General features: G+C 40.9%; 2 protein-coding genes across 2 annotated transcripts in view; both read right to left on the bottom strand.

The window, feature by feature from the left end:
- Nucleotides 1-5,260, bottom strand: part of cerkl (CERK like autophagy regulator) — an 89,313-nt gene extending 84,053 nt beyond the window's left edge. Inside the window, exon 1 of the mRNA XM_071341400.1 lies at nucleotides 4,759-5,260. Within this exon, the coding sequence (XP_071197501.1) occupies nucleotides 4,759-5,110 (352 nt within the window). The 5' untranslated portion in view covers nucleotides 5,111-5,260. The remainder of the gene's footprint in view (nucleotides 1-4,758) is intronic.
- Nucleotides 5,261-14,382: 9,122 nt separating this feature from the next.
- On the bottom strand, nucleotides 14,383-17,450 carry LOC139538877 (neurogenic differentiation factor 1-like). The gene is made up of 2 exons (XM_071341398.1): nucleotides 17,271-17,450; nucleotides 14,383-16,651 (listed from the first exon to the last, which is right to left on the bottom strand). The coding sequence occupies exon 2, from the start codon at nucleotides 16,640-16,642 to the stop codon at nucleotides 15,572-15,574; it is 1,071 nt and encodes a 356-aa protein (XP_071197499.1). The 5' UTR covers nucleotides 16,643-16,651; nucleotides 17,271-17,450; the 3' UTR covers nucleotides 14,383-15,571.
- Nucleotides 17,451-22,488: the final 5,038 nt, after the last annotated feature.

Below are 22,488 nucleotides of genomic sequence, written 5' to 3'. Positions count from 1 at the left end.
GGCTGCATCACCTCTTGGTATGGCAACTGCTAGGCACCCGACCGCAAGGCGCTACAGAGGGTGGTGAGTAGGGCTGGGAATTGCCAGGGACCTCACAATACTTTGGTGCCTATACGATATGTATTGCGATTCTCACAATTCTATATGTATTGCGATTCTCACGATTCTATATGTACTGCGATTCAATACTGTGATTTTATTGCGATTCGGTGGTTCAAACACATTGCTCACCATATGTCTGCTGCAGACAGACAGTTTTTAGTCATAAAAAATAAAAAAATAAAAAATAAAAAAAATGGTCTCCCTATTTAAAAATAAGATGGAGAACAAACTATGAAGGAAAAAAATACTGAAGTTCTGGTGCAGGTAGAGCCAAAAAAATATTGCGATATTGTCAAAATAAATATTCTGAAATGTAACTGTATCGATTTTTTCCCCCCATCACTAGCGGTGAGTAAGGCTCAGTACACTCATACTTACACTGATGCCCCAACACACACACACACACACACACACACACACACACACACACACACACACACACACACACACACACACACACACTCACCACATACACTCACCACATACACTCACCACATACACTCACCACATACACTCACCACATACACTCACCACATACACTCACCACATACACTCACCACATACACTCACCACACACACTCACCACATACACTGCTTTCACTGTCTATTATCTATCCTGTTGCCTTGTCACTTTACCCCCACCAATATGTACATAGCTACCTCAATTAACTCGTACCCCTGCACATCGACTCAGTGCTGGTATAAATACATTTTCAAAATATGTTTTATTGTCACATACACCAGATAGGTGCAGTGAAAAGGGGGGAGTCAGCCATAGTAGTACGGTGCTCCTGGAGCCAATTAGGGTTAAGTACCTTGCTCAAGGGCCCATCAACAAATTGTTAACCTTGTCAGCTTGGGTATTCGAACCAGCGACCTTTCAGTTACTGGCCCAATGCTCTAAGCTACAAGCATATACATATAGCCATGTACACCATGACATAGACTGACCAGGTAAATACAGGTGAAAGCTATGATCCCTTATTGACGTCACTTGTTAAATCCACTTCAATCAGTGTAGGTGAAGGGGAGGAGACCGGTTAAAGAAGGATTTTTAAGCCTTGAGACAATTGAGACATGGATTGTGTATGTTTGCCATTCAGAGGGTGAATGAGCAAGAATAAATATTTAAGCGCCTTTGAACGAGGTATGGTAGTAGGTGCCAGGCGCACCGGGTTTGAGTGTGTCAAGAACTGCAACACTGCTGGGTTTTTCAGGCCCAACAGTTTCCCGTGTGCATCAAGAATGGTCCACCACCCAAAGGACATCCAGCCAACTTGACACAACTGTGGGAAGCATTGGAGTCAACATGGGCCAGCATCCCTATGGAAAGCTTTGGACACCTTGTAGAGTCCATGCCCCGACGAATTTAGGCTGTTCTGAGGGCAAAAGGGGGTGCAACTCAATATTAGGAAGGTAAGCCTAATGTTTAACCCTAACCCTAATCTTTTGTACACTCAGTGTATATAGCCATGTTATTTTTACTCGTTATTGCTATTCCCTGTGTATTTATTCCTCGTGTCACTATTTCTATTATATCTTTAACTCTGCATTGTTGTTAGTCTACACCTGTAGATTACAGGTGTAGACTAACAACACGTCACCCCGCTCCTCCGCTCTCTCCACTGGCTTCCAGTTGAAGCTCGCATCCGCTACAAGACCATGGTGCTTGCCTACGGAGCTGTGAGGGGAACGGCACCTCCGTACCTTCAGGCTCTGATCAGGCCCTACACCCAAACAAGGGCACTGCGTTCATCCACCTCTGGCCTGCTCGCCTCCCTACCTCTGAGGAAGTACAGTTCCCGCTCAGCCCAGTCAAAACTGTTCGCTGCTCTGGCACCCCAATGGTGGAACAAACTCCCTCACGACGCCAGGTCAGCGGAGTCAATCACCACCTTCCGGAGACACCTGAAACCCCACCTCTTTAAGGAATACCTAGGATAGGATAAAGTAATCCTTCTAACCCCCCCCCCCCCCCTTAAAAGAGTTAGATGCACTATTGTAAAGTGGTTGTTCCACTGGATATCATAAGGTGAATGCACCAATTTGTAAGTCGCTCTGGATAAGAGCGTCTGCTCAATGACTTAAATGTAAATGTAATTACGAAGCATGTGACAAATATAATTAGATTTGGAGGCATGAACTCATACAGTACATCACACAGATAACATCAGTCAGTGCTTCTAAGTTTATAATTTCCACTCAAAGATATTATCAACCCCTACAAAAATGTCCATTAATTAGAATCCACATAATAATTCACATTTCCTATTGCTGCAGGATTATTTTTCTGCTGTAGCAAACTGGCTCAAATGAAGATCCTACATCTGTAGGAGCCTCTGGGAAAACACAACACTTCAGTATGTTTACATGGAATTAGAATTCACTATGAATATTATCTGTCTGTGGTGAGTTGATGCATACAGAATAAGAAATGGGGTGATACTGTCTATTGAAGATGGATTCCGTAACGGTGAAACGTCTATTTTGGATATTACAACAAAGAAGTTACTGCAAACAATGAAGACAGTTTTTTCCCCCCTCGGATACCATTGCAAGCATGATAGAACTGCAGAATATTTACTGCAAAAAGAATTGCAACGCTATATAATAAGTGCATGAATTCAGAATAGTATCTACTTCGAAAGGCTCAGTAGGCTACCTCATAAATACCTGTTATTACCTATTCCTCAATAATAACATAAGCTTATTTTCTGTCAATTAAAAACTCCACAACATTGTATATCTTTGAACATTAGGGTAACTTCTGCATGTCAGATATACAGGCAACTGTAAGTTGTATTTCATGTGATGATTGAGACCACTGTTAGGATCTGCTATCCCGGGCAGAACCCATCAAATCGAGAACTTCCAGCGAATCAGACAAAATTGGGGAGAAAAAGGGATAAAAAGTATTACAAAAAATATATATAAAAAATAAGCTTCAGCTAAATGAAGTCTGCTCTCTCTTTCACGAGGCAATTGATTATTTGAGGCATGAAATCTATACTGTACAACAACAAACAACAACATAAAGAGTTGAATGTCTACTGCAAACTCTCCAATATGTTTCAGATCAGGTGTTGATTTTATTTGGATGGAAACGTTTCAACTCAGTATCAACCATTATGGATGCTTTTCATCATTTTTATGGTCTGACTGGACATTAGAAACTGCTAGAATTTAAATTGATTATCATGAAAAGTTAATATTTTTATGTGAAAATTAAAAGTATGAAAAGTTATCTTTGTATGAAAAGTGTTGAGGTAAATCTTCATATAATTCAACTTGGAGTAAAATTGTAAATCTTAAAAATAAATGTGATGGAATACAAATGTTCATCTATATTTGTACATTAAAAAGGAACAACACATTTACATTTAGGATGTTAAAAATGTAGCCAAGTGGGGCTTCCTAAACCACCCCATGATGATCACGATGTCTCATGTATCCATCCTTCAATGTGGAGATGCAGATGTGTTAGTATCCTTTACTTGGACATATTCTAGCTCTGCATCCCAAATGGTACCCTATTCTCTACCCAGTGCACTACTTTTGACAGAAGCCCTATAGGCACTGGTCAAAAGTAGTGTACTATGTAGGGAAATGGGTGCCATTTATGACACACCCTAACTGTCCACAGTAGCGCCAGATGCCGTGCTTTAGGTGTTCAGAACAGTCGGCCGGCTGGTCAGAGACGGAGTCTATTACCAACACATCTGTTACACATGACTTTCTGGCAACGGACACTTTCTCTCTTTTAGTCATCTATTTCAGTGTTGTTTTTTAAATCTATGCAAACAGCTCAGAGAATTCAATACTGATGAACAAATGTAATGTATAATATACTTTGTTATTAAACAAGGTAGCTTCCTGTAGGCCTACACATACAGTATTTGTTTACAACATCTGATGTAGGGCTAGGCCTATTAACTGTTGCTAATCTACCTATCAATATTCAAAACTTTATGGTTCAAAACGTATATTTCTTTAGTTGTCAAGCTATGGCAGAGCAGTCTAAATCAATTTCATCCCTCCTTGTCAACGGTGACATAAATGGATGAGCACAGTCAATGGCCAGCCCCTGCTGTAGGATAATGAGCCTCGGTTAATTGTCATCTCCCTTAAAGTGAGAGTGATATCATGCGACTTATAGGCAGGCATATTATGCTGGAAGACATACTAGGCTACTTTGTGTTGTGTTATGTTTCTGTAGGCCGAAATACATTATTTTAAATTGTATTCGACCACTTGTAGAGCTCAGCCAGCCAATAGCCTAATAAGCCTTCTTTAAACGTTATAGCTGACGCCTCAGCCAAGTAGGGTCTGCACTACGTCATGACTTGCGTTTCATAGGCTGTCATTGATGTTGCTAATTTTCTCCGGTCAGCTACTGAATCAAGGGCTAATCTTGCTTCATGTAGCTGTAGGTTAGTTACATGTTCATCAAGCTTATTCTGACATTGTCACTTCATGAGAATTTATCGAATGCATGAACATTCTGTTTCACTAAAGCTGTGAAAATGGAACACCTGTGTTTTCATGTTAAAATACTATGGTTTATGAATCAACTCCCCGTTGTATGCTAGTGCTACAGTCGGCTGCATCACTGGCAGAAGAAACCAACACACCAGCAGTCTGGCACAGTGAGCTCACCTGTAGGTGTCTCTGGCTGAATAAGACTCCATGTAACCCTCGTCGATGTCAGAAGGACGTCGTGACTCTTCTTCCCTATTTGAAATATCCCTCTCACTATCGGCTCGTCGTAATCGGTGTACCGTTTCTCTGACTGTTCATCTTCCCGATCAAACGACTCCTCCGCGCAAAGCTGGGGAGCTGAGACCGAGCGTTTCTCGTTTTTTTGTTGTTGTGGTTGTTGCCTTCTCTTTTTCTTCTTCTTCCCACGGTTTCCTTTACTCACGGGCGACACCGGTTCCGTCTCGCTCAACTCCTCCTGGCTCTCTGACCAAGCGTTCCGTGCATTTGATTTTAAAGGGGATTCAAACATGATTTAAATACGATAACAGTAAAGTCAAATTTTCGGAATGGTGCCTTGGAGACTATTTACTGGGTGTGCGCGTGCCCGCGACGGTAAGGTTATTATGGCAGGTCCGCCAGTTGAAACTTCCCCCTCGGCCTCGCGCGCCCGTGGAGTGGCCGTCCCTCCCGGTCATGCGCCTGCATGTCCAGAGTTTATTTGTTGAAGTTGCTCACTTGCATCTTATGGATGACATATGGGACCAAGATGACTTTGCTACTTTGATAAATAATACATAACGACTACGTTTATTAAGGATAGAGCATTACATCAGTTTAAGAAGCTGTGAACATATAGGTACTGAACAAAAATCAGAGCTGTAAAAAGTACTCAATTGTCATACTTGAGTAAAAGTAAAGATATCTTAATGGAAAATGACTCGAGTAAAAATGAAAGTCACCCAGTAAAATACTACTTGAGTAAAAGTCTAAAAGTATCTGGTTTTAAATGTACTTATGTACAGTGGTGGGAAAAGTACTCAATTGTCAAAAGTAAATGCTATACATCAAATTCCTTATATTAAGCAAACCAGACAGCACGATTTCCTTATTATTATTATTTTTTTAATTGACAGCCAGGGGCACACTCCAACACTCAGACATAATTTACAAACTAAGTATTTGTGTTTAGTGAGTCTGCCAGATCAGAGGCAGTAGGGATGACCATGTGTTTTCTTGACAAGTGCATGAATTGGAACATTTCCCTGTACTCCTAAGCATTCAAATTGTAATGAATAATTTTGGGTGTCAAGGAAAATGTATGGAGTAAAAAGTACATTATTTTCATTAGTAATGTAGTGAAGTAAAAGTAAATGTTGTCAAAAATATAAATAGTAATGTACAGATACAGTTGAAGTTGGAAGTTTACAGACACTTAGGTTGGAGTCATTAAAACTTGTTTTTCAACCACTCCACAAATGTCTTGTTAACAAACTATAGTTTTGGCAAGTAGGTTAGGACATCTACTTTGTGCATGACACAAGTAATTTTTCCAACAATTGTTTACAGATATATTATTTGACTTATAATTCACTGTATCAAAATTCCAGTGGGTCAGAAGTTTACATACACTAAGTTGACTGTGCCTTTAAACAGCTTGGAAAATTCCAGAAAATGATGTCATGGCTTTTAGAAGCTTCTGATAGGCTAATTGACATCATTTGAGTCAATTGAAAGTGTACCTGTGGATGTATTTCAAGGACTACCTTCAAGCTCAGTACCTCTTTGCTTGACATCATGGGAAAATCAAAAGAAATCAGCCAAGACCTCAGAATTGTAGACCTCCACAAGTCTGGTTCATCCATGGGAGCAATTTCCAAACGCCTGAAGGTACCACGTTCATCTGTACAAACAATAGTACGCAAGTATAAACACCATGGGACCACGCAGCCGTCATACTGCTCAGGAAGGAGACGCGTTCTGTCTCCTAGAGATGAACGTACTTTGGTGCGAAAAGTGCAAATCAATCCCAGAACGACAACAAAGGACCTTGTGAAGATGCTGGAGGAAACAAGTACAGAAGTATCTATATCCACATTTAAACGAGTCCTATAACGACATAACCTGAAAGGCTGCTCAGCAAGGAAGAAGCCACTGCTCCAAAACCACCATAAAAAAGCCAGACTACGGTTTGCAACTGCACATGGGGACAAAGATTGTACATTTTGGAGAAATGTCCTCTGGTCTGATGAAACGAAAAAAAGAACTGTTTGGCCATAATGACCATCGTTATGTTTGGAGGAAAAAGGGGGATGCTTGCAAGCCCGAAGAGCACCGTCCCAACCTTGAAGCATCCTGTTGTGGGGGTGCTTTGCTGCAGGAGGGACTGGTGCACTTCACAAAATAGATGGCATCACGAGGCAGGAAAATTATATGGATAAATTGAAGCAACATCTCAAGACATCAGTCAAGAAGTTAAAGCTTGGTCGGAAATGGGTCTTCCAAATGGACAATGACCCCAAGCATAATTCCAAAGTTGTGACAAAATGGCTTAAGGACAACAAAGTCAAGGTATTGGAGTGGCCATCACAAAGCCCTGACCTCAAGCCTATAGAAACTTTGTGGGCAGAACTGAAAAAGTATGTGCAAGCAAGGAGGCCTACAAACCTGACTCAGTTACACCAGCTCTGTCAGGAGGAATGGGCCAAATTTCACCCAACTTATTGTAGGAAGCTTGTGGAAGGCTACCCGAAACATTTGACCCAAGTTCAACAATTTAAAGGCAATGCTACCAAATACTAATTGAGTATATGTAAACTTCTGACCCCCTGGAAATGTGATGAAAGAAATAAAAGCTGAAAGAAATCATTCTCTCTAATATTATTCTGACTTAAAATAAAGTGGTGATCCTAACTGACCTTGAACAGGGAATATTTACTGGGATTAAATGTCAGGAATTGTGAAAAACTGAGTTTAAATGTATTTGGCTAAGGTGTATGTAAACTTCCGACTTCAACTGTACCCCCAAAAATTACTTAGTATTTTTACTTAGGTACTTTACACCACTGACAAAAATATAAACGCAACATGTAAAGTGTTGGTCCCATGTTTGATTAGCTGAAATAAAAGATTCCAGAAATGTTCCATATGCACAAAAATATTATTGCAGAAATTTGTTTACATCCCTGTTAGTGAGCATTTCTCCTCTGCCAAGATAAGCTATCCACCTGACAGTTGTGGCATATCAAGAAACTGATTAAACATCATGATCATTACACAGGTGCACCTTGTGCTTGGGACAATAAACGGCTACTCTAAAATTAATAGTTTTGTCACACAATGCAATGCCACAGATGTCTTAAGTTTTGAGGGAGTGTGCAATTGGCATGCTGACTGCAGGAATGTCAATCAGAGTTGTTGCCAGGGAATTTAATGTTAATTTCTCTACCATAAGCCACCTCCAACGTTGTTTTAGAGAATTTGGCAGTACGTCCAACCGGCTTCACAACCGCAGACCACGTGTAACCACGCCAGCCCAGGACCTGCACATCCGGCTTCTTCATCTGTGAGATTGTCTGAGACCAGCCACTCGGACAGCTGTGCGTATGCACAACCAAAGCATTTCTGCACAAACTGTCAGAAACCGTCTCAGGGAAGCTCATCTGCATGCTCGTTGTGTGCTCTTCACGGATGAATCCCGGTTTCAACTGTACCAGGCAGATGGCAGACAGCGTGTTAGGCGTTATCTGGGCGAGCGGTTTGCTGATGTCATGGGGCACTATGTTCACAACATTGGTAGTGGTGGGGTTATGGTATTAGCAGGCATAAGCTATGGACAACGAACACATTTAAATTTTTATTGATGGCAATTTGTATGCACAGAGATACCGTGATGAGATCCTGAGGCCCATTGCCGTGCCATTCATCGGCCAGCGTGTTTCACTTCCCACCAATATCTATTCCAGCAACTTCGCACAGCCATTGAAGAGGAGTGGGTCAACATTCCACAGCCTGATCAACTCTATGCAAAGGAAATGTGTCGCACTGCATGAGGCAAATGGTGGTCACACCAGATACTGAATGGTTTTCTGATCCATGCCCCTACTTTTTTTTTATGTATCTGTGACCAACAGATACATATCTATAATCCCAGTCATGTAAAATCCATAGATTATTTTTGTTGTGTAGTTTTGTTTGACACAAGGTTGACTGTCGCTTCCATTAAAATGCTAAGCAAAACTGTATTATCATAGAGTCTATTAGGGATAGTTCACTGTAAAACATTAAACTGAATATAATAGAAGTTCAAAAGAAAATTCATTTTATTTTTCTATATTGAAGTATGTAACACTCTTAAAAATGCTGGATTAAAAACATGTTACGATCGTCTAATGAATAACTGGACCAAGGCGCATCATGCTCTGAGTTCCACATCTTTATTATGTGAAACTTACCAAAACAAAAAAAGAAACAAACAACGAACCGTAACATAAGCGGTGTAACATGCACGAACTCCAAACAAGATCCCAGAAAACACAGTGGGGAAATGGCTGCCTAAATATGATCCCCAATCAGAGACAACGATAAACAGCTGCCTCTGATTGGGAACCATACCAGGCCAACATTGACATACAACAACCTAGATAACCCACCCTAGTCACACCTAACCAACATAGAGAATAAAATGCTCTCTATGGTCAGGGCGTGACAAAACAACCCAATTTGGGGCCTCCCGAGTGGCGCAGCGGTCTAAGGCACTGCATCGCAGTGCTTGAGGTGTCACTACAGACCCGGGTTTGATCCCAGGCTGTGTCGCAGCTGACCGGGGGACCCATGAGACGGTGTGCAATTGGTCCAGCGTCGTCTGGGTTAGGGGAGGGTTTGGCAGGCTGGGATGTCCTTGTCCTAGCGACTACTTGTGGCGGGTCGGGCGCATACATGCTGACTTTTGTTTCCTCCGACACATTGGTGCAGCTGGCTTCCAGGTTAAGTGAGCAGTGTGTCAAGAACTAGTGCGGCTTGGCAGGGTCGTGTTTCGGAGGACACATGGCTCTCGACCTTCGCCTATTCCGAGTCCATACGGGAGTGGCAACGATGGAACAAGAATGTAACTACCAATTGCATATTGCTAAAAAATAAAACAATTTGTGTTTTTTGGTGGGTAAAAATTGGGCAGAACACACGCTGGATTATTTTGACCCAACCAGTTGGGTTACGTGAATAACCCAAATATTGGTTAATTTAACCATTATTTGGGTATTTTTTACTCTCATGCTGGGTTGACCTAGCAGCTGGGTCATTTTTTATGTAATCCTTAGGATATTTTCAGGAGGCGTGTCTTATTATGGGCTTTTTTTATTCAACCTTTATTTAAACAGGGAGTCACATTGAGATTAAACATCTATTTTACAAGAGAGCCCTGTATACATTACAATAAAAAAGGAATAATGAAACAACATACACATATAAAGTACCAGCCAAAAGTTGACACACCTACACATTCAAGGGTATTTCTTTATTTTACTATTTTCTACATTGTAGAATAATAGTGAAGACATCAAAACATTGAAATAACACATCATGTGGAATCATGTAGTAACCAAAAAAGTGTTAAATAAATCAAAATATATTTTATATTCCTCAAAGTAGCCACCATTTGCCTTGATGACAGCTTTACACATTCTTGGCATTCGCTCTACCAGCTTAATCAATGCAAAAAGCAATGCTTTTCCAACAGTCTTGAAGGAGTTCCCACATATGCTGAGCACAGTTTGGCTGCTTTTCCTTCACTCTGCAGTCCAACTCATCCCAAACCATCTCAATTGTGTTGAGGTCGAGTGATTGTGGAGGCCAGGTCATCTGATGCAGCACTCCATTATTCTCCTTATTGGTCAAATAGCCCTTACACAGCATGGAGGTGTGTTGGGTCATTGTCCTGTTGAAAAACAAATGATAGTCCCAGTAAGCGCAAACCAGATGGGATGGCGTATCGCGGCAGAATGCTGCGGTAGCCATGATGGTTAAGTGTGCCTTGAATTCTAAATAAATCACTGACAGTGTCACCAGCGAAGCACCCCCACACCATCACAGCTCCTCCTTCATGCTTCACGGTGGGTACCACACATGTGGAGATCATCCGTTCCCCAACTCTACATCTCACAAAGACACAGCAGTTGGAACCAAAAATCTGGACTCATCAGACCAAAGGACAGATTTCCACCGGTCTAATGTCCATTGCTCATGTTTCTTTGCCTAAGCAAGTCTCTTCTCATTATTAGTGTCCTTTCATTGTGGTTTCTTTGCAGCAATTTGACCATGAATGCCTGATTCACACAGTCTCTTCTGAACAGTTGATGTTGAGATGTCTGTTACTTGAACTCTGTGAAGCATTTATTTGGGCTGGCATTTCTGAGTCTAGTAACTCTAATGAACTTATCCTCTGCAGCAGAGGTAACTCTGGGTCTTCCTTTCCTGTGGCAGTCCTCATGAGAGCCAGTTTCATCATAGCGCTGGATGTTTTTTTTTTAGAAGACAGCACTTTTCCAGAAATTTTCCAGATTGACTGACTATCGTGACTTAAAGTAATGATGCACTGTCGTTTCTCATTGCTTCTTTGAGCTGTTCTTGCCATAATATGGACTTGGTCTTTTACCAAATAGGAAAATCTTCTGTATACCACCCCTACCTTGTCACAACACAACTGATTGGCTCAAACGCATTAAGAAGGAAACAAATTCCACAAATGAACTTTTATTAACAAGGCACACCTGTTAATTGAAAAGGTACTACCTCATGAAGCTGGTTGAGAGAATGCCAAGAGTGTTAAAAGCTGTTATCAAGGCAAAGGGTGACTACTTTGAAGAATCTCAAATATATTTTGATTTGTTTAACACTTTTTTGGTTACTACATGATTCCATATGAGTTATTTCATAGTTTTGATATCTTCACTATTATTCTACAATGTGGAAAATAGTACAAATTAAGAAAAACCCTTGAATGTGTAGGTGTGTCAACTTTTGGCTGGTACTGTATATGTGTATGAAACAATATAATTCAACACACAATTAACCAAAATAAACATATTTAATAAATGTGATCACATTCAACTCCATAGAGGTCCTCAATCAATCATTTAAACTGCCTAAGTGGCACCAGCACATCTAACTGCAGTGAACTCTGCAGATTGTTCCACAAATTAGGGGCAAAAAAACTAAATGCAGATTTTCCCAAATATGTGGAGACTGAAGGGATCTCTAGTGTTATCAGGTATTATTGGTTACCTGCCAGAGTAAATGCCATTCCTGTTCATCGTGTTAAGTTAACCTTAATTATTTTAGCATTTTACACATTCTTCTAGAATATTAAGATTGTTTATTACATATTATAATAAAGTGGTATCTATCCCAACAATGGGATTTGCAGGCTTTAGGGAACTTATACACTTCTGTAAGCCTAATTGAAGCTACAAAAATGTTAATGTTCAACCTTAACATGTGATAACTATACAACAGAACAGATTAATATGTATGGCTAAAATGAACTATCTGAAAGCCATGCCCCTACTTAACTATGCCTCCAGTCTTCTGATCTGATCAGCTGTGTCATATCTCAGTAACACAGCACCAAATAACCCAGCACTAACAACCCAACTTTGCTCTTTTTAAAGAAAACAACTCAACGAAGTGACCCAACGCCTGCAACCCAGCAGTTGGGTAAACCAAACAACGCTGCCTTTTTCAGGGTGTAGGATAATTATTATGCATGGTGTAACCTACAGTTATTAGTCACCCTGACTTTATATCAACTATTTTATATGGTTAAAGTGCTAATGTAATTATAAACCTGGTCTATCAATAGGCTATAACCGTATCCAAATTGCGTATGCATAACGTTTAAGTTATGCACAGGTAGGCTATGGTTGATCTTTTTTTTGCCTATCCTGACGTCTATTATGACATTGCGTTTAACTCTATTTTATTATCAGGGTTTATGACTCAATCGAACTAAATATAGAACAGTGGCCTTTATATAGTTCTGACATTCAATGGAATATGCTGTTATTGTAAGGGCTGTCTCCCTCCTCATCCTCGGACGAGGAGAGGAGAGAAGGATCATCAGACCAAAATGCAGCATTTGGGAAATAAGCCATCTTTTATTTAAACCGACGGCAACACGAAACAAAACACTTTCAAATATACAAAACAAGAAAACGACGTTGACGAAACCTGAACATAAACTTGCATAACTAAACGTAAACTCACGGACAGGAAACAGACGACATCAAAATAAACGAACAGCCAAACAGTCCCGTATGGTACATACATTCGACGACACAGGAGACAATCACCCACCAACAAACAGTGAGAACACCCTACCTAAATATGACTCTTAATTAGAGGAGAACGCAAAACACCTGCCTCTAATTAAGAGCCATACCAGGCAACCACAACCAACATAGAAACAGATAACATAGACTGCCCACCCAAAACACATGCCCTGACCTAAACACATACAAAAACAACATAAAACAGGTCAGGACCGTTACAGTTATATACTGAGCAATAAAGGTATAGGCCTAGACAGGGCAGCTGAGGCACCAATAGCCTTCGCAGCACCATGGACAGTTCCTGATTTAACACAGGAACCCTGCACACCCATTTATAAAGATTCAGATGACACGGAGGGATGCACGTTCCCTGTGATTTGATTGGTCCAGGGTAAAGGTCTCAAATAACAAAACTGTGTGCATGTATGAAATTATAAATAAGTGTTTTGGAAACCCGTTGACAGAGGCTATGGGATACAGATTTCAGGATTGCATATTTCTGTAATTTTTGGGGGCATGCAGTGAGGGTTTACTTTCATCTAAGATGTAGTCATTAAATTATTCCAATGGTTTACCCATGCCAATTGAACGGTGGTGCTTGTATATTATCGAGGAAGGGCGGATACAATACACCACCAATTGTTATTCATACTACTTTAACAGGAAATATATAGCACAATGCAGAATATAACTACCATATTGATGTTGGCTGGCTAGCTCACTCGCTGGGGTTTTCCCTTATGATTGACATTTTGGGTTATAGATGCGGCCAGTGAGTGTTTATGCATACACAATATCATTTTTATAAATTAAAAACCTCCCCTGCAGAAGTAACATATGTGCCTCGCTCGGTTTGCATACACTATGTGGTAAGTCCTAAATGGCACATATCGCGGACTACTTTCGACTAGGACTCGTGGTGTTCTGCTCCAAAGTAGTAGGGTGCCATTTGGGACTTCGCCATTGAGGCATGTGAATGCCCCTTGACTGCAGCTACCCGTGGCATGGCAGGAAAAACGCTTGTTTTGTCCTTCAGCCTTAAGTTCTGCCTACATTTAATAGGGGGGTGATTGCTCCTTTTCACTCATATTAAGTTGCTTTGTAATTTTAATAATTTATTAAGATTTTAAGCAAACAATCTTAAAGGACAATATTGTAGAAGAGAATAATATAGTTTACACATGGGCAAATAAATGTTCACTATCCATCGTGCGTAATAGTGATGCATGAAAAATAATAATCTGGACTAGATTGTCTCGGATGATTTGCCAGACCAAAAGGACTATCCCAAAAGAAGTCAAGGTTATTTTGCAACCATGCAGGCTGAGGGACTTTAAACCATTGCGAAATATTACTTACAAACACGTGGTTTGACAGTTTAAGTTGTACGTTTACTTTAGATGTTATTTTTACTTATAATTTGATTATTAACCTATAATAGAGATGTTGGTAGGTTAACAGACAATAATGATAGAAATTGTAGGCTACTCATTCACTTTATTATGTAAATAATTGAGTGCTCCTCATGAGATATACATTATACATTTATCTCAACGCAATTATGTACACTTGAATCACATTGGGAGAGAATTAAACGTTTAAACCTTCGAAATAAAATATAGGATAAATAACGAACATATAATTTAATAGCGAATAGTAATTTAATGGCACACGGTCCTCTAATGGGCCCTAACACCCTCCTACATTGTAAAATGTTTACAAACAATATACAACACACATTGAATTTGAGCATCAGATGCTGCAAATGGCTCTTCTTCACTGATTTGCACATTCATGCAATGGCACAATGAGATGGTGCCTGGTTTGTTCCAAAATGTGCTGCAGATGATTTCGCATGGGGTATGGCCCACGGTCAATGTACATGTTTTATATGAAATAATAAGTCATTCGTTTTATACATTGAGTATTTCCAGTTGATAGTTACGCTTTTTATACACAATCAAGGTATTTAGGCTACTTTGCAAGTAAGTACCCCCTATGTATTGTCCACCTATTCAGCGATATAACATTCCTGATTGTTAAGTAGCCATAATAGGCTATGTTTTGGGGGAAAATAAAATGTTAAATATTGTGCAGCTTTGCATGAATTGCAGTAAATAATCGCTAAGGCAACAGAGCACTTGCCTCTGTATAGATAATGATCTTTCATAAAACCGTTGCATCATATAAACATGACATAACTATTTTATAAAACATAACATGGAGTTGCGTGAAATGAAATTGGAACTAATAATGAATAATGCTGTACAAAATCACAACTAAATTATTCAGGATAGGATAGATCAGTTGTAAAATGCAGGTTGAAAAATATAGAAATATTTATTATATTTTTTTTATTGTCCCAAGTATTTGTTTATAAATTGCATAGTTTTCCAAATTATTGCTTGTGATTTTGTAACATGGATAATCAACACATTCTCAGTATGGTCACCACTATTTCCACAATGTGACCTGTACCATAATGTAGACGCGAATACAATACAGTACATTAGGTGAAAAATAATATGCATAAGCATCCGCACTTCTAAAGGCAGTAACAACAATAAATACATACAAGCGGATTATAATTGCTATTTTGCATCAGTGGCAAGAGGATACCATATCATGACGCGCGCTTATCAGTCTTTGATGCACGTTCAATGTATTTACGATTCATGAAATATAGCGTTAAGCTGAGCATTCATGACTCTCTCGTGATGAGTGTGTCCTTCGTACGACATAATGTTTTCCATCGGTATCTCACACCGCGGCGCAGAGCTCGGGTAAAGGGGCGCGTGTCCCTGTGAACCTGCCAGTCCCGCAGCAGCCTGGTAGTGCATGGTAAAGGCGTAGTTCTTTTCGAACTCTGACGAAGGCTCGTGTTTGAAGGAAAAGTTCCCGTTGACACTCAGTGGTGGGCTTAAGGGTCCGTCGAATGATGGACTAGTGCAGTCTGTAAGCGGCAGCGCGGTCTCAAAGAATGGCTCCAGCGCGCTTCCGTATGAATGGGGCTTGACGTGGAAGACGTGGGAGCTGTCCATTGTACCATATGGAGGGCTGGGAAGACCCGGAGTCTGGTAGGAGTATGGATGCGCGGCGAAGGAAGCACTTGCTGGTTGCATATGAGATGGTATCTCCTGTGTCTGCTCCGGGAGGAAAGTTCTGGGGTTGAGCTGGAGACAGCCTGCCACTAGGTTAGTAGTGGGCTGAGACAAGCCCCTACACAAGGCCTGGACAAATGATATGACGTCTGGGCTCTTCCCTGACCGCAGGATCTCTGACAGGGCCCAGATGTAGTTTTTAGCCAGTCGCAGAGTCTCGATTTTTGAGAGCTTTTGGGTTTTGGAGTAACATGGCACAACTTTACGCAAACTCTCCAGCGCGTCGTTGAGTCCGTGCATACGATTCCTTTCCCGCGCGTTCGCCTTGTGGCGCCTCATCTTAAACCTCTGCATCCTGGCTTTTGTCATTTTCTTCTTTTTTGGTCCACGACGTTTAGGCTTTTGATCGTCGCCTTCCTCTTCCTCCTCTTCCTCTTCCTCCTCATCATCATCCTCATCCAGTCTGTTTAACCCATCTTCGTCGTCATCCTCGAGGCCCCCGTGCATGGACTCAAGCGCGTCGTTATTCTTCTCCATATCCTGTTCGTTCTGGGAGCGCTGGCATTCGTCAGTCCAGGTCGCAGAATCCTGGGGTTCTGATGACATCATGGTCTGTTCCGTGTAGGATTTAGTCATATTGGAAATCTGTCAATAAAAAAGACAACCGTGAGCAGACTCATTTGGACATCATTTGGTACTTGACTAATAGCCTATTCAGTAAGAGTTCGTTTTGGAACAGGTGCATTGGGCTACTAATCTCAAACAAAAACATATTTTTGTATCAGAACCAATATTACTTTTGCAATACCGATGATTATATGTATCATAAAAATGCATAAGAATTTAAGAGCAAAATGTAGAACATTAATTTGTGGTCAGGATAAACCAAAACATAGGAGCATAATACACCAATTATTCAATTATCACCTAATAGCTTGACATAACAAGTCAATTTGATCAAAATAATTTTCAATTACTTATTTTTAAATCTCCAGTAAATTGAGACATCTGAAATGTCATTGCTGAGTTCAATCAGAATATCTGAATCCCTGTTTCCTTTCTGTAACAGGTGCGAAATGGTCACATCACCTCTCATCTGAGAAGGTTTGTATCAATAAATAATTCAAGCTAGTTCAGAAAACCTTTAACTGCTGAATAATTGTAGCCTGCTTTATGGCAATGTAACAGACAAATTACAGCGTTCCTTTCACCCAAAACATTTGCATAAATAAGTTATTACATTATCTGATTGATAAATAAATACCTATGTTTTGCAGAATGATCTTGTTATGACTCTGGCATGCCCCTCCTGAAGTGTGAGGTCCGGTGAATGGACTGTAATGTGGCTGCGCCGACGGATGCTCGTGTTATATAGTGCTGCTGCTGATGCTGCAAGGGACTGGGAGAGAGAGATGAACCTGTATGTCTCTATGGTTGTATCCCTAATACCATCACCATCGCTTCACCCAATGACTGGCAGGAACAGGCTCCACCCACCCATGGCCTTACTCTCGGCACGCGCCATATGGTCCATCTACGTCAAGCAGAAACGGCCCCAAGCATCACGTGACAAGGTCCCATTTGTATTCGCCAGAGCTCTGTATTCCGCATCCTTTGTGGCCAAAAGAAAGTGGCCATCTGTCGCCAGTTAGGGCCTCCATGGATCCGTGTGGACCCGCAGGATGGATTAACCCTTTCGAGCATAGTACATATTCAATCACTACTAATACTCAAGCCCAACCCATTCCCCACGTGTGTCCTCTTATAAATGGGTTGATTATGATGTTATTAATCATAAATATCATAATTATAGAATAATGTAGTTTTGCACATTAGCCCACTTTGCGGATATTGAACACACATTAAATAGCCTCATAAACACGTCAAGTCACCAAGGCAAGAATAAGGCCCTTGCTGGCCGTAAAGGCCACATACTGGCCCTTCATATCTATTTTTCAGCGAATGATAATGCTGTGAGACATTTTTTCAAATAAAAGTAGGCTATCCACGGAGAAGACCTAATACAATTATATGCTATGCAACATTGTAATTACAACAATGAATTTAGACCAACTGCATTACTTTTTTTTTTTTTGCTCACTGCCGCCTGCATCAGTGTTTATCTGCAGTAGTTGAAGTGTTATTGTCCCCCATCTCTAGCAGTGCGTGATGTTGATTGACAACAGTGGTTGTAATGTCTGGACCGAGCTGGTTGAAGTAATGAACCTGGAGTCTCCCCCTCTTTTCAATCTGCTGGTCGGCACCCGAGCCGCACGCGCACTAACAAACGCCTGTTTCACAGCTCACTACCCTGATGCAACGTCCAAAATCTGCTGTCTTCTGTTCAATATAATGACCCCCAAAAATCGACGTGTTGACCGTTGGACAGAAAGACAGCGTAACAAGTGGGGGTAACAACAGACAATCAAAACAGAACTGAACCACGAGAGAAATAATTAATATTTAAACAGAATAGTTATAGAGCGGGACTATAAAATGTGTCCCATATAAATAATGAAAATGACATCATCTGCTACCCAAACTAAAACCATACGGACTGTCTGGTCATTCACAAAATGAGTAACTTTATATCTTGAGGATAGAATCATTGGTTACTTGCATTTGGTCACATGGAAATGCAACCATAAGCACATAGGGATGAATGATCAATATCGTTAAAGCAGCAATAGCAGTAGAAAAAATAACAAAGCGACTCTCAGCCGTTGTTTTGGTAAAAAGCTGAGGCATGGGGCTGGAGAAATGTACCACTCTCAAATTCATAGACAGAGCTATGGATGCAAGGACTGACCATCCATGGTTTTTAGGCAGTACTTTGTTTACAAACATTGGAGCAAAACAAGTTTATATTTTGGGTTCTGATATGGTAGGACAGTTTAACTAAGCTTATGAGACATTTATAAGTTATATTCTTCAAGAATCAATGGAAATATTTTATTCATTTATACGTCCCTTTAAATTAACCTATTTATACTGAACAAAAATATAAACGCAATATGTAAAGTGTTGGTCCCATGTTTCATGAAATAAAAGATCCCAAAAATTGTCCATATGCACAAAAATATTATTTCTCTCAAATTTTGAAAACAAATTTGTTTACAACTCTGTTAGTGAGTATTTCACCTTTGCCAACATCCACCTGACAGGTGTGGCATATCAAGAAAACAATTAAACAGAATGATCATTACACAGGTGTACCTTGTGCTGGGGGACAATAAAAGGCCACCCTAAAATCTGCAGTTTTATCACACAACACAATGCCACAGATGTCTCAAGTTTTGAGGGAGCGTGCAGTTGGCATGCTGACTGCAGGAATGTCCACCAGAGCTGTTACCAGAGAATTGGATGTGCATTTCTCTACTATAAGCCGCCTTCGACCTCATTTTAGAGAATTTGGCAGTACGTCCAACCAGCCTCACAACCGCAGACCACGTGTAACCACACCAGCCCAGGATCTCCATATCCGGCTTCTTTATCCACTGGATTGTCTGAGACCAGCCACACATACAGCTGATGAAACTGAGGAGTATTTCTGTCTGTAATAAAGCCCTTTTGTGGGGAAAAATGGATCTGGCTCCCAAGTGGGTGGGCCTATGCCCTCCCAGGTCCACGCATGGCTGCGCCCCTGCCCAGTCTGGTAAAATCCATAGATTAGGGCCTAATTTATTTATTTCAATTGACTGATTTCCTTATATGAACTGTAACTCAGTAAAATCATTCAAATTGTTGCATGTTGTGTCTATATTTTTATATATATATATAGATATATATATATATATATATATATATATATATATATATATATATATATATATATATATATATATATGTATATATATAGCCTACAGTAGCCTAGGCCTGCTGATGGATATTTGATAAAATAACTCCCTTCTTTATTCCAAACAAAAGGTGTAACGTAAAACCATTTTGCCTAAATGATGGACAATCACAAAAATGTTAACTTGCAAATGGGAAATATGCCATTGGATCATGGATGCCAAGAAAAGCCAGGCTTCTCTCTGTGTTCATAATTTTCAATTCACAAGAGGCTGTATGTAATGTATCTCACCGTAGAAAGCATCAGGGTGAGCGAAACAGCGCCCCTCTGTCTATGTATGTATAGGTCATCTATCTGATGCTGTCTGGTCCAAAAGAGTATGACATTGTTGCAGTAGCGATGCGTGGGTATAATCACTGGGGAAGCCATACATAAAAGCCATTTTACAACCTGTGTTGTGATAATTGTGTTGTTTGCTCTATGACCTGTTAGTTAATATGCCTTGCAACTGTGATATAGGCCTAAAGGCCGAGACAATAAGACGATACAGTGGCAGAATAAATTCAACCAAAGCTTTGTTTCATCACAAAACCAGAGAGCAACCTCTGTCCAGTGAAGTCCACTAAGCATATTGCATGTAACAAACAGTTACATTACTTAAAGCATGGTCAAGCAAGTTAATGTTTGTGACATTTTCGGACGGACCACTAAACAACTATTGATTTAGAGCCATGGAAAGTTACCACAAGTCGCAAAGAAAACAGGAGCTGCCTCCACTATTCCAGCAACATTTCAACTTCAACATTTCAACATCATCAAATCACCTACACTTAGTCTAAACAGTGACTTCCGAAATGGTCTATCACTCTATCATACAATACAAACTTTTATTTTTTGTTGTCCTAGGCTACCTGGCTAAAATGCTTGTTTGCTAGTCTAACTTCCTTTCATGGGCAATGTTAGCTAGTTCAAATTAGCCTTCTACAACTAGCTACATTGAACTTCCATCCTCTGAAGCCAGGGGCACAATGTATGAATTAATGGCTGGATCAGAATCCCCATTATAATCAAATCAAACTTTGTTTGTCACATGCACCGAATACAACAAGTGTAGACCTTACCGTGAAATGCTTACTTACAAGCCCTTAACCAACAGTGCAGTTCAAGAAGAGTTAAGAAAATATTTACCAAATAAACAAAAAAACATTTAAATAATAAAAAGTAACACAATAACATAACAATAACGAGGCTATATACAGGGAGTACCGGTACCAAGTCAGTGTGAGGGGGTACAGGTTAGATGAGGCAATTTGTATATGTAGGTAGGGTTGAAGTGACTATGCATAGATAATAAACAGCAAGTAGCAGCAGTGTACAAAATAAGTGGGGGGGGGGGGGGGGTCAATGTAATAGTCCGGTGGCCATTTGATTAATTGTTCAGCAGTCTTATGGCTTGGGGGTAAAAACTGTTAAGGAGCCTTTTGGTCCTAGACTTGACGCTCCGGTACCGCTTGCCGTGTGGGAGCAAAAAAAACGATCTATGACTTGGGTGACTGGAGTCTCTGACAAATTTATGGGCTTTCCTCTGACACCGCGTATTATATACTGTAGGTCCTGTACTGCAGGAAGCTTGGCCCCAGTGATGTACTGGGCCGTACGCACTACCCTCTGTAGTGCCTTACGGTCAGATGCAGAGCAGTTGCCATACCAGGCGGTGATGCAACCGGTCAGGATGCTCTCGATGGTGCAGCTGTAGAACTTTTTGAGGATCTGGGAACCCATGTGAAATCTTTTCAGTCTCCTGAGGGGGAAAAGATTTTGTCGTGGCCTCTTCACGACTGTCTTGGTGTGTTTGGACAATGAAAGTTCGTTGGTGATGTGGACACCAAGGAACTTGAAACTCTCGACCCGCTCCACTACAGCCCCGTTGATGTTAATGGGGGCCTGTTCGGCCCACCTTTTCCTGTAGTCCATGATCAGCTCCTTTGTCTTGCTCACATTGAGGGAGAGGTTGTTGTCCTGGCACCACACTGCCAGGTCTCTGACCTCCTCTCTATAGGCTCTCTTATCATTGTTTGTGATCAGGCCTACCACTGTTGTGTCGTCAGCAAACTTAATGATGGTGTTGTAGTCGTGTTTGGCCATGCAGTTGTGGGTGAACAGGGAATACAGGAGGAGACTAAGTACACACCCCTGAGGGGCCCCAGTGTTGAGGATCAGCGTGGCAGATGTGCTGTTGCCACCCTTACCCCCTGGCGGTGGCCCGTCAGGAAGTTGCAGAGGAAGGTGTTTAGTCCCAGGGTCCTTAGCTTAGTGATGAGCTTCGTGGGCGCTATGGTGTTGAACGCTGAGCTGTAGTCAATGAACAGCATTCTCACATAGGTGTTCCTTTTGTCCAGGTGGGAAAGGGCAGTGTGGAGTACGATTGAGATTTCGTCATCTGTGGATCTGTTGGGGCTGTATGCGAATTAGAGTGGGTCTAGGGTATCCAGGAGGATGCCGTTGATGTGAGCCATGACCAGCCTTTCAAAGCACTTCATGGCTACCAACGTGAGTGCTATGAGTGGTAATCATTTAGGCAGGTTACCTTCGCTTCCTTGGGCACAGGGACTATGGTGGTCTGCTTGAAACATGTAGGTATTACAAACTCAGTCAGGGAGAGATTGAAAATGTCATTGAAGACACT

Source organism: Salvelinus alpinus, chromosome 14 (assembly GCF_045679555.1).
Source record: "Salvelinus alpinus chromosome 14, SLU_Salpinus.1, whole genome shotgun sequence".
NCBI lineage: Eukaryota > Metazoa > Chordata > Actinopteri > Salmoniformes > Salmonidae > Salvelinus > Salvelinus alpinus.
This window is presented reverse-complemented; position numbering and strand designations above follow the sequence as displayed.

What these genes read in the sequence shown, in the direction of transcription:
- LOC139538877 (XM_071341398.1), bottom strand. Translation starts at nt 16,642, where the DNA reads ATGACTAAATCCTACACGGAACAGACCATGATGTCATCAGAACCCCAG.